The following is a 16,245-nucleotide window of genomic DNA, read 5'->3' on the forward strand; positions in this document are numbered from 1 at the left end:
CCCACTTTGAAACGCAACAACATTTGAAAAAAGTTGTTCCTGAAGGCACTGTATCCCCTGCTTACACATAACCGGACTATTTACAAATGCCACCGCCTCCTCCATTTGTACCATTTTCTTTACTCCCTCCCTTCAGCTGATTGTCCTGTCTTTTCTCCCCAGGCTGAAGTGTGGGATCTGGAGATCCTCCGCAGCAACAATGGCACCTGGCCAGTAGATGCCACTGACCTGAAGGACGGAGTTATAACCATAAAAGGACATACAGATGTAGGGCATTTTAAATATTTTAGTAATCACATGGTCTGTTTCCAGTATGGAAAGCACTTATTTACGGGCTGGTTTTTAGTGTAGAAATTGAGTATGGGGGTTTTCTGTTTTTTCTCCAGCGCATCAGTGAAGGTGCCCTGTCTCCGGATGGCACAGTCTTGGCCACAGCCAGTCATGATGGATATGTAAAGTTCTGGCAAATCTACATTGAAGGACAGGACCAGCCAAGGTAGACCTTTTTACTCACTTACTAAATTTTATACTATTCAATTATATTATTGAACATTCCAGCTGTTTCTTGCCATTACTTTCCATCTGTTTCTCTATGGTTACTTTGACTTTCCTTTGTGAAGTCCTCTCCCCGGCTTCTTCCACAGATGTCTACACGAGTGGCAGCCCCACAACGGGAACCCCCTTTCCTGCCTGCTGTTCTGTGACAACCACAAGAAACAGGACCCAGAGTAAGTAACTACTGTTCCCTACTGCTTCTTTACTCTTTATCTTAACAGGCATTGGGAGGATTTAGGGTATGAGACTTTGTTTTGGGTGGGGGGGGGGTTGTATTTTTTTTTTATTTTTTAATCAGACTACATTTTAAAATCGGTAATAAATACATGTTCATTTTGAGTTCCACAGGGTTAGGTAGACACGTGTAGGTGCCATCTTTTTCAGCATTACCCAATGCAATCAGTCATTTTCTCTTAAGCGCCCATGAGAGATTAATACATGTTCTTCCCCTTTTGCCTTTCTAGTGTTCCATTCTGGCGCTTTCTGATTACTGGAGCTGATCAGAACCAGGAGCTGAAGATGTGGTGCACAGTGTCATGGACCTGCCTGCAGACCATCAGGTCTGACTGTTTTACCTGTGGGTTTCGCTATGCTTTTATGCTTGCAAGTTGTCTGTTACTGGACACGTTTTAACAAGAGCCTATGTACATGTGCTCTAGGTTCTCTCCAGACCCGTTCAACTCCTCAGTCCTGCCCTGTCTGAAGGCCAGTCTGGACCTGTCTGCAGAATGCCTCATCCTCAGTGACGTACAGAGAAAGGTCAGAATAACTTTTTATGTTCTGCTGTGTCACTATGATCTTTCAACTGTAATCCTGTTGGATATTAGTATAATGAGTAATTGACCCTGGTTTGTGTTGTCCCTCTAGGTGTTGTATGTGATGGAGTTGTTGCAGGACCAGGAAAAAGGCAGAGCCAGCTTCACAGCCGTGTCAGAGTTTCTGCTCACACACCCTGTGCTTAGCTTCGGTGTTCAGGATGTCAGCCACAGCCGCCTGTGCCACACGGAGGTCCTCCCGCCAGACGAGGAGAGCGAGAGTATGACTGCAGGTGGGCTTCACCTTTTATACCCGTTACCACTGTAACCTGATCTAACGATGGGCTGGTCTAACTCTGAATTATCATGGTTCAAATTTTTGCTTATGTTTTATTAAGACTTGTTCTTCCCTTTATCTCTAGATGGCAACCAGGGCACAATGGAATCCAAAGCTGGGATCCAAATCAAGCTATATTGTGTTCACACAAAGTGAGTGTCCTTATTCATGGTCATTATTACCATATTTACTAAGAGGTCTGCATTTAAATGATATAGTATCCCATTTCATACACCCATATGGGTGTTGATGTATTCTTCTGCCCACAGGTCCCTTCAAGATGTGCAGATCTGGTTCCAGCCAAACCTTGGCTCTGGCTCATCCTTGTTCTTGCCTCACTCGAACTCAAATAATGGCTTTGGTGAGTTAGGTAAACTGTTAGTCTTCATAAACCAAAACTATCCTCTTCTGCGTTTTAAGCGAGATTTTAGAAATGTTATCCCAATTTTTCATGGATAAAAATCCATATTTGTACTTTCCTAGGTTTTTCAGATCACTTGACAGACATGAGTGTGGAAGGTTTGAGCTCTGATAAGGAGTCTGGATGCGGCTCCGAAAATGATCTCTGCAAGATTCCCGCTCTTGCTGACTTCCTGTCCCCCTCCGGCACTGCTGCTATGCCCAAGCTCATGACCCCTGACGCCTTCATGACCCCCAGTGCTTCGGTATGTCCTGTTCCAAATGCTCTCTATTCTATCAAAATTACAGTGAATATCCAAGGATGGAAGATTACTCCTGGATCTTGATCCTGCTTTTTATTTTGTTTCTACCTTTCTCCCCCAGGTCCCAGCTTCCCCAGGCAGTAGTGCCAGCAGCCTGACCATAGTGACAGCCATGAGCAACAACTCTGACAGTGGCGCCAGGTAGGTCTACTTGAAATAAGAGGGGAGGAATTCATAATTGACTAGAATGAGCAGGCAAACCGATTTGTGGTTTGACGTCCCTGACTCCAGTGATGGTAATGTCTGCAGGGGAGGAGAGGAGCTGACCCAGAGCCCTAAGATGTCTGTGGAGAGCAACTCCATCCTCATCGCAGGCTTAGGGGACAACATGCCGGTAGGCCATACATGCACCCGCAGACACATACACACTTACAGCATGATGCCGTCATTACACACAGTTAGAAAGCAGGATGTGTGCCACACAATTGGAGAATCTGAGGGGCTAAAGTAACGTGTTCATGTCAACTTACAAGACCTTTCGTCCCTCTCCATCGTATGTGACATTATCCTTACTCCTTGTTCCATTTTGGTCTTCCCGGCTGTCTCATAAAGATGTACCATCTTCCACAAGAGACCACTCCTCATACGCTCATGTTCCCCCTCACCTACCCCCTCCGCCCTCTACAGGGGCTTCCCTCTCCAAACCCGCCCCTCTCGCTGGACCCGCAGGTCATTGAGCCTATGCTGATTCAGCAGGCCTCTCCTACCCGGGCCCGCTCTCCGGACGTCATCTCGTCTGCCTCCACGGCCATGTCTCAGGACATACCTGAGATCGCCTCTGAGACGCTGCAGCGAGGCCTGGGGGGGGTGTCTGGCGCTGAATCTCGAGAAACTCTCCCAGCCCTCCACACAGACAGCATGGCTTCTGCAGCTTCAGCTCTTCACCTCCTCTCTCCACGAAACCGGAACAGCTCTGACCATGGCCATCTGCCCCTGGAGCTGGGTGCTGTAGTAGGAGCAGTGGAGGCGGAACAGAGGCTCAGTAACACCCCCTCACTACTGGAGAACGCCCTGTCACAGGAGAATGCTGCTGCCGCTGCCTCCTGCTCAGACAACAATGTGAGCCACCCGTGGCCTGCAGCTCCTGACATCACACGGGAAACACGCAACAGCCTGCGAGACAATGGCCTGGGAGACTGGTAAGTTCACACACTGACATAAGCACAATGTCTTTACCGATGCAAGAAACCCCAGAGCATACACGGGTCTCTTTGTTTCTCTTAGCTCGAGGGAGGAAATTAAGGACAGGCACATGTCCTCTCCATACCACAGACGCACCTACCACTTAACCCAGAATGACAGTCAGGACGCCAGTGCAGAACAGAGGTAAGATAGACATCTCTGGAACTCACCTTCAGTTCTCAATTACCCTGGAAGGCTGTGGTATTTGCTGTGTTTTTTGGAGGTCAGTGCTTGGATTTGAAGTTTTCTTGTAAAGGTAAACTTGATTCTGATTTAAAGCTGCTACACATAGGATGTTTTTGCATTGTAATTTCAGAAAATGTCCATAATATCTGGCAAAAATAGTGCAATGATGGTGTTTCACAGTATTACTTACCCACCAGTGTTGTGATTGGCTGTGATATTCGTCTATTGATTTTGCCTGCCGGAGCGGCATCTGTCAAACTGCGAAAGCTGTTCTGACCGTGGATGTGTTATCTAGTGGAAATCGCAATTATCTTGGTTGCAAAAATTCAAACCGTTTGCTCAATTTCAGTTTATGTGAGAGAACTAGCACTGAATAGCTTAGGAAGTCATTTTACCATCTAAATCCCTGTGAAAAAATTCAAAATATTGTTTTTACTGCTGTTTTGAAGTAGGGCTGGCCCCTGCCCCGGTTGACCAAAAACTTGATCAACTGTTTTTTCCCATATGGACACATCCAACAGTGCAGTTACAGCTTAATTCAAAAATGTATTTTATTGTTAAAAATCTCATCAATCTACACACAAAACCCCATCATGACAAAGCCTAAACAGGGTTTTATACATTTTAGCAAATGTATAAACATAAATGTAATATTTCAGTTATGTAAGTACTCAGAACCTTTACTCAGTACTTTGTTGAAGCACGTTTGGCAGCGATTTAAAACCTCGAGTCTCTTTGGTGACGTGTTTGATCAGGTTCAAGTCCGGGCTCTGGCTGGGCCACTCAAGGACATTCAGAGACTTTTCCCGAAGCCACTCCTGCATTGTCTTGGCTGTGTGCTTAGGTCATTGTCCTGTTAGAAGGTTAACCTCTCTTGGGTAGGGGGCAGTATTTTCACCTCCAGGTGAAAGGTGTGCCCAAAGTAAACTACCTGTTACTCAGGCCTAGAAGCTAGGATATGCATAATTGGTAGATTTGGATAGAAAACACTCTAAACTGCTCCCGAGGTATACTACTCGCCAATGTCCAGTCTCTTGACAACAAGGTAGACGAAATTCGAGCAAGGGTTGCCTTCCAGAGAGACATCAGAGATTGTAACATTCTGTTTTTTATTTTATTTACTTAACCTTTATTTAACCAGGTAGGCTAGTTGAGAACAAGTTCTCATTTGCAACTGCGACTTGGCCAAGATAAAGCAAAGCAGTGTGACACAGACAACAACACAGAGTTACACATGGAGTAAACAATAAACAAGCCAATAACACAAACAAGTCGATGACACAGTAGAAAAAATAAAGTCTATATACAGTGTGTGCAAATGGCATGAGGAGGTAGGCAATAAATAGGCCATAGGAGCGAATAATTACAATTTAGCAGATTAACACTGGAGTGATAAATGAGCAGATGATGATGTGCAAGTAGAGATACTGGTGTGCAAAAGAGCAGAAAAGTAAATAAAATAAAAACAGTATGGGGATGAGGTAGGTAGATTGGGTGTTTCACAGAAACATGGCTCTCATGGTTTCTTCACGCATCGCGCCGACAAACAAACTTCTCTCTGGTAAGAAGAAGGGCGCGGGTGTATGCCTTATGATTTATGAGTCGTGGTGTGATCATAACTACAGGAACTCTAGTCCTTTTGTTCACCTGACCTAGAATTCCTTACAATCAAATGCCCAACCGCATTACCTACCAAGAGAATTCTCTTTGATTATAATCACAGCCATGTATATCCCCACCAGCAGTCACCTCGACGGCCCTGAAAGAACTTCATTGGACTCTATGTATACTGGAAACCACATATCCTGAGGCTGCATTTATTTTAGCTGAGAATTTTAACAAAGCTAATCTGAAAACAAAGCTCCCTAAATTGTATCCGCTTATCGAATGCGTGACCCGGGCTGGCAGCATTATGGATCATTGCTACCCTAACTTCCGCGACGCATACAAAGCCCTCCCTCGCCCTCCTTTCGGCAAATCTGACCGACTCCATTTTATTGCTCCCATCCTATAGACAGAAATGAAAACAGGAAACAGAAAGCTTGTCCGACCAATTTGACCCCACGCTTCAAGATTGCTTCTATCACGTGGACTGGGATATGTTCCGGATAGCTTTATACAACAACATTGATGTATATGCTGATTTTGTGAGTGAGTTTATTAGCAAGTGCATCGGTGATGTTGTACCCACTGTGACTATTAAAACCTTCCCCAACCAGAAACCATGGATTGATGGCACGCTTTCGTGCAAAACTGAAAGCGCGAACCACTGCTATTAATCATGGCAAGGTGACCGGAAACATGACCGAATACTAACAGTGTAGCTATTCCATCCGCAAGGAAAACAAACAAGCTAAGCGTCAGTATGGAGACTGGAAAGTAAAGTCCCAATTCCACGGCTCAGACACGAGATATATGTGGCAGGGTCTACAGTCAATCGCGGACACCGTCAAACTAAACAATTTCTTTGCTCACTTTGAGGAGAATACAGTGCCACTGACACGGCCCGCTACCAAAACCTGCAGTCTTTCCTTCACCGCAGCCAACGTAAGTAAAACATTTAAACGTGTTAACCCTCGCAAGGCTACCTGCCCGACGGCAACCCTAGCCACGTCCTCAGAGCATGCGCAGACCAGCTGGCTGGTGTGTTTACGGACATATTCAATCAATCCCTATCCCAGTCTGCTGTTCCCACATGCTTCAAGATGTCCAACATTGTTTCTGTTCCCAAGAAAGCTAAGGTAACTGAGCTAAATTACTATCGTCCCGTAGCACTCACTTCCGTCACCATGAAGTGCTTTGAGAGACTAGTCAAGGATCACATCACCGACACCCTAGACCCACTTCAATTTGCTTACCGCCCCAATAGGTCTGCAGACAACGCAACCACACTGGAAAATAACCTCACACTCAACATCAGCAAAACAAAGGAGATGATGGACTTCAGGAAACAGCAGAGGGAGCACCGCCCCTATCCACATCGACGGGTCAGTAGTGAAGGTTGAAAGTTTTTTAAGTTCCTTGGCGTACACATCACGGACATACTGAAGTGGTCGTCCCACACAGACGGTGTGGCGAAGAAGGCGCAACAGCACCTCAACCTCAGGAGGCTGGAGAAATTTGCCTTGTCACCAAAAACACTCACAAACCTTTACAGATGCACAATCGAGAGCATCCTGTCGGGCTGTCACCGCCTGGCACGACAACTGCTCCGCCCACAACCGTAAGGCTCTCCAAAGGGTAGTGAGGTCTGCACAACGCATCACCGGGGGCAAACTACCTGCCCTCCAGGACACCTACACCACCCGATGACACAGGAAGGCCATAAAGATCATCAAGGACAACAACCACCCGAGCCACTGCCTGTTCACCCCGCTATCATCCAGAAGGCGAGGTCAGTACAGGTGCATCAAAGCTGGGACCGAGAGACGATGTAAAATTGGATGTAATAAATGTATCACTTTAAACGATGCCTTTTTATAATGTTTACATACCCTACATTACTCATCTCATATGTATATACTGTACTCTATACCATCTACTGCATCTTACCTATGCCGCACAGCCATCGCTCATTATATTTATATGTACATATTCTTTTTAATTCCTTTACACTTGTGTTTATAAGGTAGTTGTTAAATTGTTAGCTATTACTGCACAGTCGGAACTAGAAGCACAAGCATTTCACTACACTCGCATTAACATCTGCTAACCATGTGTATGTGACCAATACATTTTTATTTGATTTTCAGAGCAAATGGTCTGAATACTTATGTAATTAAGGTATTTCTATTGTTTTTAGGGTTAAAACCTCTTCTGGATAAGACCCTTCGTCTCAATTTCTGCCTAAAATTACATACCCAAATCTAACTACCTGTTATTTAGGACCTGAAGCAAGGATATGCATATTCTTGATACTATTTGAAAGGAAACACTTTGAAGTTTGTGGAGATGTGAAATCAATGTAGGAGAATATAACACCACAGATCTGGTCAAATAAAAAATGTATGTTTTTTGATGTGTTGTCTTTGAAATGCAAAAGAAAGGCCATACATTGATAGAGGAAGCTGGGGATAATTTAGAGTTTGCACAAATGTACCCAAGTGGCCGAATTGGTTCATTGATACATAACTATAGAGAGCATACAAACATACTATGGTAATTAAAGAATGTAAGTTTACACACAAAGATGAAGGGGCTGTACTTTCCAGTCACGTCCTGTTGAGATCCTGCCTGCCTTTTTAGATTGAAATGTTGGTGGGAGTGGCTCCACATCATCTTATAGCACAGTGTTCCAATGGTCCTCTTCCTCTGTGTTAGTTGCCGCTGGTGCACTGGCCCTCCTCCGCTTCTGAGCTGGCCTCTTCACACCTCTAGATGGCCGGGCGGGGGTGGGTGTGGAGTCAGAGACAGCAGCAGGGGTCAGACTGGAGTATCCATTTCCTACATTTGAATGAGTGGAGGACTTGAATGTGGTCTCTTTGGAGTTGGCTCCCAGAGATCAGCTCAACCTCTATTGAGGATACAGTTGGAACTCAGGTTTACATATTTTATTTAACCTAAATTTTAGCAGGAGGTGAACCCTGCATCAATACTTTTACAGATGAGCCCTTCATCAAATACACAACACGTGTATAGAACACCAATCTTTAAAATGAAATAAACTCAGCAAAAAAAGGAACATCCCTTTTTCAGGACCCTGTCTTTCAATGATAAGTTCTAAAAATCCAAAGAACTTCACATTGTAAAGGGTTTAAACACCGTTTCCCATGTTTATTCAATGAACCATAAACAATTAATGAACATGCACCGTGGAACGGTCGTTAAGACACCAACAGCTTACAGACAATTAAGGTCACAGTTATGAGAACTTAGAACACTAAAGAGGCCATACTACTGACTCTGAAAAACACAAAACGGAAGATGCCGTGCAGATGGTCCCTGGTTCGAGCCCAGGTAGGGGCGGGGGGACGGACCAAAGTTATACTGTTACATAACCCCTGCACAGGATCGGTACATCCGAATATCACACCTGCAGGACAGGTACACGATAGCAACAACTGCCAGAGTTACACCAGGAACGCACAATCCTTCCATCAGTGCTCAGACTGTTCGCAATAGGCTGAGAGAGGCTGGAATGAGGGCTTGTAGGCCTGTTGTAAGGCAGGTCCTCACCAGAAATCACCGGCAACAATGTCGCCAAAGGGCACAAACCCACCGTCGCTGCAAGCCAAGCGCCACCACTACTATCAGTATCACTGTCAAAGCTGTACAAAAAAGTCTGCAAACACTGGCCACGAATGATGTTTACTATACCGCGTTGGTAATAAAGCATGATTTGTTTGACCGCAACTTCTGGGGTAGCTAGCTAGCTGTATTGGTACCTAGATGGCACCAATACAACCAGCCTGATAACAATGACCAGTAGAAATGGCAGTCATTTTTACTATTCATAGCAATGATTTAGGAATCCTTGTATGTACAGTGAGGGGAAAAAGTATTAGATCCCCTGCTGATTTTGTACGTTTGCCCACTGACAAAGAAATGATCACTCTATCATTTTAATGGTAGGTTTATTTGAACCGTGAGAGACAGAATAACAACAACAAAAATCCAGAAATACGCAAATTTTATAAATTGATTTGCATTTTAATTAAGCTTTACATGATCAGTGTCCCAAAATCGGGACAGTTGCTGCTCAATATGATATGTGAAGAGAATGGCGGTGTAAACAGCCAACCTTCTGGGACACAGAAATGTCTTACATCGTCAGAAAGCTTAAATGATTGTTAATCTAACTGCAGTATCCAATTTACAGTAGCTATTCCAGCCCCAAAAAATGTAATGCTATTGTTTGAGTGCACAACAGAACACTTATCAAGGCAACTGGTTTGATAAATTCACATCTGACGGTAAAAAGTACACTTACATTCAGTAATCTTGCTCTGATTTGTCATCCTGGGGGTCCCAGAGATAATGTACCATCTGCATTGTTGGTTAGGGCTTGCAAGGAAACATTTCATTGTAAAGTCTACACCTGTTGTATTCGGCACATGTGACAAATACAATTTGATATCTACAGAAATAAGACAGATCCTGCTTCTGTTGAATGTTTATATATATATAAATAAATACAAATATATCTATCTATATGGATGATTTATATAGCCAGGCATGTTTACTAGGCTATTGATTATAGACCTAATTAAGTTGGGTTTCCTCCCCCCTCACTTTTCTTAGACAATTATAGTAAGTGTTGCTTTCTCATCTCCTAATTCCGCCGAATTGTCCTCAACACCAATATGCTGGTCAACGTTGCTATTATGCCCATAGCAACATGGTCTTGGAAAAGGTGCCCATTCAACAGCGCGCTGATAAGTTTCAAAACCGTGGACAACGAGCACTATCCAATGTGGGAGAAAGCACATTTGTTATAAAATAATATTATTTTTGTTCTGCACCATTGTTCTTACATAATATAACTATATACAATTTCTGTAGCAAATGTCTTAGTCCATCAGTCTGTGCCAGGCCCATGGCCTCGACAATGGATCATTCCACTCAGAAATGCACGAGTCAGACAGGTGTCTTGTACACCATAATTTTTTTATTTGCTACTGCTCAACTAAATCTCGATCGACCAACAGCCTTTCGACCAAACAATCGACCAGTCGACTAAATGAGGTCAGCCCTAATTTGAAGCTGGTGGACCAAAACCACTGTTTGAAGTTTTGATCAGCTTCAAGAAGTTGTAAAAACAATATTTTTTTCTTATTGAAACTATATTTCACAGTGATTTTGTTGGTACAATGATTGACTAAACTGCTTGTTTTCTCACAAACTGAAATTGAGCGAATAGTGTAGAACTTTTGCAACCAGGAAATTAGCCATTACCACTAGATAACACAGCAACAAAGTCAGAACAGCTTTCCCAGTTTGACAACAGATGCCACTCCGGCAGGAGAAATCAATAGGCGAATATCACATCTAATCACAACACTGGCGAGTAAGTAATACTGTGAAGCACAATCATTCCACTATTAGTGCCAGATATATTATGGTTTTTGAATGCAATTACAATGCAAAATTTCTACAACAAAAAAATCCTATGTGTAGCACCTTCGATGTTCATCCTAAACCTGTAGGGTTTTTTGTACCCATGCCTTAGTCTTGCTTATCACCAACTGTGAGTACTTATTCTTTACCTCTTGTTTTGCTTTCCTGTAACAGTGACCATGACGATGAGGTGGCCAGTCTAGAGTCGTCTTCAGGGAACTGTGGAGCCAGGTCGTCTCAAAGACTGCCAGTGAAGGAGTGGAAGAGTTCTCCCAGAGGCTCCCCTAAACTTAAGAGGAAGAGTAAAAAAGATGACGGGTGGGTGATAGCAGTCATGGTAAACCTTTTCTGTTATTTTACTTCAATGTCTAATGGCCTCTCTGCCTTCTCTTTTCAGGGATGCATCTCATGCTTCTCAGTCCAGGCAGCCTGAGCAGCATCATCAGGTAAGTGATCATGGTTGTTTGTTGTGATTATGACGCTGGCACCAGGATGTACACCCATTATGTGTATTTTCAGCAATACCATTTGTTTACATTTGTCATTTAGCAGACTCGCTTATCCAGAGCGACTTACATACATACATTTTTTAAATTATTTTAAATCACACTGTTCCCCCGTGGGAATCGAACCCAAAACTCTGGCATTGCAAGCGCTATGCTCTACCAACTGATCCACATGGGATAAGTAGATTATTCAGTATACCTGGTTTGCTTAGACGTTATGGTCTTCTGAACCTTTCAAGTTCTCTGCTGCCAATGACTGGAACAAACGGCAAAAATCACTGAAGCTGGAGACTTATATTTCCCTCACAAACTTTAAGCATCAGCTGTCAGAGCAGCTTACCAATCATTGCACCTGTACATAGCCCATCTGTAAATAGCCCACCCAACTACCTCATCCCCATATTATTATTATTTTTTGCTACTTTGCACCCCAGTATCTCTACTTGCACATTCATCTTCCACACATCTATCACTCCAGTGTTTAATTGTTAGATTGTAATTATTTCACCACTATGGCCTATTTATTGCCTTACCTCCTTAATCTTACCTCATTTGCACACACTGTATATAGACTTTTCTATTGTGTTATTGACTGTACGTTTGTTTATCCCATGTGTAACTCTGTGTTTGTGTCGCACTGCTTTGCTTTATCTTGGCCAGTTGTAAATGAGAACTTGTTCTCAACTGGCCCACCTGGTTAAATAAAGGTGAAATAAATCAACTTTCCTCTCTGTCATCTGATGTGACCTGTAGCAGATGAACCCAGAGGTGCTGGAAGAACTCCTGATTTTGCTCCGTAACCAGCAGAGGGAGATAGCGGAGCTCCATCAGAGTCAGCTGGAGCTGCTTCAGAGAGTGACGGGCCACATGGACGCCGTGCAGAGCTCTGTCATAGCCCACGTAGAGCACGTCATGGTCAGCCAGCAGGAGCACGAACGTATCCTTACAACTGGGATATGTTACAAATTACAACTCCTAGATCTCCCTTTTTTCTGGTACCATAGAGAATTATAAATGAGATAAGCCGTTCCCCAAAGCAGCTGCTTTGTTTACGAAGAGCACACGACAAGGAGGAAACGGAAGCTTTCGTGACGATTTACTGTTGTGCAGCTCAAGAGGGGTGATCAAGTCACACTTGAAATTCATTACTGCCAGCTAAATATTTTATAACTAAGTGTAACTATCTAAAACATTCTTTCCAGCTCAAGGCTCCAGCTATGCATTTGGTTGGCTAACTTGCTAGCTTGTAAGGTCAAGCTTCTTGCTTACAGCAGAGACACTCAATCCCCTCCTGGATCAAGATCCTTGCTGTCTAATATTTGTTTTTAGCTTTGCAGCAAACCTTTTGAGATAGTTGTGCGACTTTGAGCTGGAGGGTCTGTTCTTGCAATCGGTTTTATTTGTGATCACTATAAATAAAATTGCCGGAAATACCATATACCCACCCCGGTATGGTACAGGAACGGTAGGAAGGTATTAAAATTGGGACACCATCCAACCATGATCACTGCAATATATAGGGCAGTGTTATGAATGCAAATATTGTAGTTTAAATGGATTTAAATTCAAATGAACCAAGAACCTTTTGTCTTCTAGAAAGGTGCTTAATTCAGACCATTATTTTGTTGCATCAACCCACCACACAAGTTCCTGTGTCTGATCCTTGACCCGGCATTGATTCTCAGAGAGGAGAATGGAGAGAATCCTAGCAGAGGGACACACCCGTAACCAGCAGCTCCAGGAGCATCTCTCGCAGCAGCTGGGTCAAACTCTCAGTAACACCCTTTGTAATCGGCTGGACAAGACTCTCCGAGAGGAAATGAAGAAGACTGTTCCTCCCAGTTAGTACACTTCCTTAATTTTTCCAATAACATATTCTGTTTTTTTATCAAATAAGTGTTTCACTGTGTAAAATCTCTGAGGTAACTGTTTGAGCTTACTTCACAGCTATCACCAAGAGCCTGGAGCCTGTCACTGCCCAAATGAGTAACACCATTGCTGCTAAGCTGACGGCTGTGGAGGCAGCACTGAAGGAGAACGTTAGCAAAGTCGTGAAGTCAAAGGTTAGTGGCAACCTTCAGATCATCATGGTTTCTAGAGCAGCATTTCCCAAGCTTGGGGTTGAAAATAAAGTATAATACGCCGCTTAGTTCATAGAGTAACCTTCCATATCTGCTATTAGGGGTTCTGTTTTTTTCCCTATCAATTTGGTTAACTTTTGAATGGTTGAGGCTATAAGCTGTAATGACCCAATTTTCTGAAAGCTACGACTCTCGGGAACCCATGTCTTTCCTTCCACTGCTCTCGCATATTAAAATGGGGTCGTGGGACAAAAAGTTTGGTCACCTCTGCTCTAAATCCTAGGTTGGTCATTGGATCAAGGAATGTAAAATTGTCATAGCTCACTTATTCAGTACTCTCTTATTCAGTCTTCAGTCAAAATGCACACACAAAAATGACCTGAAGCATTCATCTTTATCTCTCTATCCCTTCCTGTGCAGAACACCACAGATGCTATTGGCCGGGCAGCTGCGGAGGCAATGCAGGGGCCTATCCAGGCTGCCTACAAGGATGCTTTCCAGGGCATTGTGCTGCCTGTGTTTGAGAGAGGCTGCCAGTCTATGTTCCAGCAGATCAATGAGAGCTTCAAGCAGGGCACCCATGAGTGTAAGACAATCCCATTACCAACTGTTAACCCTCAGAATTTCTACTCCAGGCTGTTTCTTAGCTTTATGCAGTACCACGAGAGCAAGGTCAAGAACTTAGCCTCATTTTTAGCTTTTCACATTTATCATATGTTTAATTCAAGAAGAGCAGTGGGCTTTGTATGCATTGTAAATATTTGCTATATTTGTTTATTCAGCTGATTTTGTATTATGCTAACAGCACATCTGAATATGCCTGACAGATCTTTGTGTCGTACTGAGGATGTTTGTTTTCCTCTGTAGATATCCAGCAACTGGAGACCCATGTGAAGAACAAGAAGCAGCATGAGCAGGAAGCACGGGATCCTATGATTGGCCAGCTGCAACAGATGATTGACACGTTCCAGAACTCAACGGATCAGCTGGCCACCACCATCACAGCAAGTGTCCGCTCTGAGGTCCAGCATCAGCTCCACATGACGGTGGGAAAGTAAGTCCAACCAACGCCCAACAAAGCTCAATTTCTTTTTCTTTTTTTTGTATTAGAGATTGGTAAAGCAACTAGAGATTGATCAGGCATCACAAACAGATGCCTTAGCAAGCAGTTTGGGTTGCCATATTGAGTGGCTGTGTAATGGATTGGTTGAGCAGAAACAAACACCTTAATCCTGGCTTAATTTCAGTACATAAATTCGATTGAACCACAGTTTGCGATGCAATTAATTTCATGGCACTTGAGTTTATAGATTTTTAGGTTGGACTGAATACCTTTTTTTAAGTGTTTCTAAAATGTCTGTAGGAATTTACACATTTTTTACTATTTCAATGTTTTGATAGTGTACCGTGTGTATATAACGGTGCCGGTTCGGTCCTGTGTCCAGTTTGCAGGACTCAATCCTGACCCAGGTGCAGCGCATTGTGAAGGGTGAGGTGAGTATGGCCATGAAGGAGCAGCAGGCAGCTGTGAACTCCAGCATCATGCAGGCCATGCGCTCTGCTGCAGGCACGCCTGTCCCCACCGCACACCTGGACTACCAGGCCCAGCAAGCCAGCATCCTGCAGCTGCTGCAGCAGGGACAGCTCAACCAGGCCTTCCAACAGGTGACAGTCCTGCTCCCCTCTGCCTCCCTGATACACCTCCACCCATCACAGGCTCACAGCATCTCCTGTCCAATGCGTGGTGGATGTCAGAGGGCATCATTTAAAGATACCTGTGGCATCTGATCGGTCTCTTCTCCTCCAACCCCCCTCTATAGGCCCTGTCAGCCTCTGACCTGAACCTGGTTCTGTATGTGTGCGAGACCATCGACTCCCAGCAAGTGTTTGGCCAGCATCCCTGCCCCCTCATCCAGCCAGTGCTGCTGTCCCTAATACAGCAGCTGTCCACTAACCTGGCCACACGCTCTGAGCTCAAGATCAGGTATGCATGCGCACCCACAGGAGCATGTCATAAGTTGTCTGGAAACATAGGAATCTGTTGATCGTGAAAAACCCATCAGTGTTCTAGACACAAACTGGTGCACCTGTCACCTACTACCATACCCTGTTCAAAGGCACTTAAATCTTTTGTCTTGCCCATTTACCCTCTGAATGACACACATACACAATCCATGTCTCAATTCTCTCAAGGCTTAAATATCATTTAACCGGTCTCCTCCCCTACATATACACTGATTTGAAGTGGATTTAACAAATTACATCAATAAGGGATCATAGCTTTCACCTGGTCAGTCTATGTCATGGAAAGAGCAGGTGTTCGTTCTTAATATCAAAACACATCCATTTTAATTCTTAAACACACCTTTGATGTGTTTAAGAATGTGTTTGCTCTTAATCAGGTTTGTGCTCTCTTTTACAAGCCTCCCTCAAGGAACATACTGACTGACAAACCTTAGTCACATTTCCTCCATGTTGAGCTGTGTCAAACTGCAGCTCTACTGCTTTTTACGAGTTTACACCATGTAACAAGTGTGTAATAGGAACATGACAGGCCTATGAATATGAAAACATGTCCAGACAATGCACTGCCAAGTCCCTTTTACGGCTCTTTAAGAGCTCAAATGATCAGTCTTAATCCAGTTTGAATGGCACCCTAAACTATCAGCCTGATACTGGCCAGCTGTTGAGAGTTCTACATCTGTGGGACTGAATCTGTAGCTGAGGCTGTACATATGAAGGGCCTTTTTCAAACACTCCATGCCTTTTTAATGCATGGTACGAGATATCTGTTTTAACTTATTTTGACCTCAAAATGTAAGGACTGTCTGTGTAACTTTGCAAGGGCTTTTAAGGGCATATCAG

At 43.8% G+C, this 16,245-nt stretch overlaps 1 protein-coding gene across 7 annotated transcripts in view; it reads left to right on the forward strand.

The window, feature by feature from the left end:
- The window catches only part of LOC110495093 (enhancer of mRNA-decapping protein 4), a 41,387-nt gene that overhangs the window by 21,382 nt on the left and 3,760 nt on the right, over positions 1-16,245 (forward strand). For 2 of the 7 annotated variants that reach the window (XM_090206428.1, XM_090206435.1), the window contains exons 7-28: positions 163-267; positions 387-496; positions 645-728; positions 1,020-1,115; positions 1,215-1,314; positions 1,423-1,603; positions 1,733-1,799; positions 1,917-2,008; positions 2,131-2,312; positions 2,431-2,510; positions 2,619-2,703; positions 2,997-3,508; positions 3,594-3,695; positions 10,968-11,111; positions 11,191-11,239; positions 12,053-12,236; positions 12,985-13,140; positions 13,247-13,362; positions 13,801-13,966; positions 14,248-14,434; positions 14,826-15,045; positions 15,201-15,364. In XM_090206428.1, coding sequence (XP_090062554.1) covers positions 163-267; positions 387-496; positions 645-728; positions 1,020-1,115; positions 1,215-1,314; positions 1,423-1,603; positions 1,733-1,799; positions 1,917-2,008; positions 2,131-2,312; positions 2,431-2,510; positions 2,619-2,703; positions 2,997-3,508; positions 3,594-3,695; positions 10,968-11,111; positions 11,191-11,239; positions 12,053-12,236; positions 12,985-13,140; positions 13,247-13,362; positions 13,801-13,966; positions 14,248-14,434; positions 14,826-15,045; positions 15,201-15,364 — 3,182 coding nt within the window. Of the gene's footprint in view, positions 1-162; positions 268-386; positions 497-620; positions 729-1,019; positions 1,116-1,214; positions 1,315-1,422; positions 1,604-1,732; positions 1,800-1,916; positions 2,009-2,130; positions 2,313-2,430; positions 2,511-2,618; positions 2,704-2,921; positions 3,509-3,593; positions 3,696-10,967; positions 11,112-11,190; positions 11,240-12,052; positions 12,237-12,984; positions 13,141-13,246; positions 13,363-13,800; positions 13,967-14,247; positions 14,435-14,825; positions 15,046-15,200; positions 15,365-16,245 lie in introns of all 7 variants that reach the window. The other 5 variants (XM_036954685.2, XM_090206421.1, XM_036954695.2 and 2 more) reach the window with 3 other exon arrangements.

Source organism: Oncorhynchus mykiss, chromosome 2 (assembly GCF_057628025.1).
Source record: "Oncorhynchus mykiss isolate SJ-2025 chromosome 2, ASM5762802v1, whole genome shotgun sequence".
Classification (NCBI taxonomy): domain Eukaryota; kingdom Metazoa; phylum Chordata; class Actinopteri; order Salmoniformes; family Salmonidae; genus Oncorhynchus; species Oncorhynchus mykiss.